Genomic DNA, 1920 nt, shown 5'->3' on the forward strand with positions numbered 1-1920 from the left:
ATTTGACTTTTGGTTAAAATAGTTGGTGACATAAATTGATGATTAGGAGAAGCCAGAAAATTGCTGACAGCTCCACTAGAGGATCTCGACAGAGGTGAATTGAAATTTATATTCAATACTTGATTTTTCTCAACATTTGGGAAATCATTTCTACCTTCAAATGAATTACTCCTAAAGTCTACCAATGTTCTAACTGCAGGTGCGAACATATGATGGCGGAAATCATTTCTACCTTCAAATGAATTACTCCTAAAGTCTACCACTGTTCTAACTGCAGGTGAGAACATATGATGGCTTACTGAGTCCCTAGGTGTGGAACATCTAACATGGGTCATATTCCCTTAGAGAATGTGCAACGGAGGACATGGTGGTGGAGAGTGGTGAGTCGAGATTCTCCTCGAACAGAATTTGGAAAATGAGGAGGGAGTATCAAGCCTTAGCTAGATTCTTGGCTATGAATTTGGCTCTTCTAAAGGAGATGAACATTTACCAAGTTGAGTAGCAAACCACGAGGATACAAAAGAATGTGTAGCTCCAGGATCAAACAGAACATGAGCATCTCTAGAACAAATAGAAAGTATACCTGTAACTACTGCATTGGATGTCTGTGCATCTTGACAAGTCAAAGCAAACACTCGAGCCTGACCTCTTCCTGCTGGTATCTGACCTCTACCACCAAATCCTCTACCTTGCTGCTGAAATGTTCCTGAACCTCTGACATAAGAATTTCCACTCTGACGCACAGATGCAGAATGAGTCTGAGAAGATGCCAAAGCTGTTGGTGCTGACGCATAACTAGAGGATGGATGTGTCGTGTCTACGGGACAATCCCTCCTGATGTGACCTATTTGGCCACATTGGTAGCACATCTTAGGATTACCATCTCTAGAACAATTCCCGAAGTGAAACCTACCACAAGTAGAACACTGTGTAGCTGAAACACCAGAATGTCTCTGAGGGAAGGTGGGTTGTGATGCTGCTCCAGAATCTGATCTACGAATCTGCACTGTCCCAGAAGACTGCCCACTATGACCACCCCTTTGAGACATGAGTCCTTGTTGCCCCTGATAACCAAACATAGATCCACCACCGCGATTTGAATAGTTACTGTAAGATCCTTCAATCCTTTGCTTCTTATGTGAATCTTGTTTATTGCCTCCCCTTTCCTTCTGTCGTTGCTCAATCAAAAGAGCTAAACTCAAAACCTCAGCAAAAGTAGAACAATTCGACCCAACCACAGATCTAAATAAATAATCCTCCAATCCTCTAATGAACCTCTTAACACGCATCTCTTCAGTGATAGGATACGGAGCATGCCTAGAGAGCTGTGTAAAACGAGCACTATACTCTGAAACTGTCATACTCTCTGTTTGCTCCAATCGCTCAAACTCATGAGCTAATCCATCTCTAACACTCTCCGGAAGAAAACGAGCCATGAACAACTGAGAAAACTCTCTCCATGCTAACGGAGGTGACCCCACTTGTCTACCATGTGACACTATATCAAACCAATCACGTGTCACGCCTATTAGTTGAAATGATGTCAGTTCTACTGCTCTTACCTCAGAACAACCCAATGCTCTCCAAAGCCGCTCTAGACTGTCAATGAATTGTTGTGGATCCTCAGTTGCACTAGACCCAGAAAAAGTAGGGGGTTTAAGCTTCATGAAGTCTGGTAAAGCAACCTCAATACCCCTCGTTGCAGCAGTTGTTTGATACTCAACTTGTCTAACCTCTTGTTGACCATTGACATTTTAATGCCTTTGATCACCCTCCTGTTGTTGTCCGACAACAACCCCAACAAGTTGTTGCACAACCTGTTGTAATCCCTGCAGACCAGCAGCAAACTCTTCCATGGTTGGATTTCCGCGCCTCCTCCTAGGTACCTCAACATCAGCATTCAAACCACGTCCGCCAACA

General features: G+C 43.4%; 2 protein-coding genes across 2 annotated transcripts in view; both read right to left on the minus strand.

Moving 5' to 3' along the window:
- LOC105851268 (uncharacterized) overlaps positions 1 to 1920 on the minus strand; it is a 7780-nt gene that overhangs the window by 2955 nt on the left and 2905 nt on the right. The gene's annotated exons all lie outside the window — the stretch shown is intronic.
- On the minus strand, positions 70 to 1914 carry LOC140921110 (uncharacterized). Its single transcript, XM_073370979.1, has 2 exons — positions 233 to 1914; positions 70 to 154 (listed from the first exon to the last, which is right to left on the minus strand). The coding sequence occupies exon 1, from the start codon at positions 1665 to 1667 to the stop codon at positions 453 to 455; it is 1215 nt and encodes a 404-aa protein (XP_073227080.1). The 5' UTR covers positions 1668 to 1914; the 3' UTR covers positions 70 to 154; positions 233 to 452.

Source organism: Cicer arietinum, chromosome 7, assembly GCF_000331145.2.
Source record: "Cicer arietinum cultivar CDC Frontier isolate Library 1 chromosome 7, Cicar.CDCFrontier_v2.0, whole genome shotgun sequence".
Lineage (NCBI taxonomy): Eukaryota > Viridiplantae > Streptophyta > Magnoliopsida > Fabales > Fabaceae > Cicer > Cicer arietinum.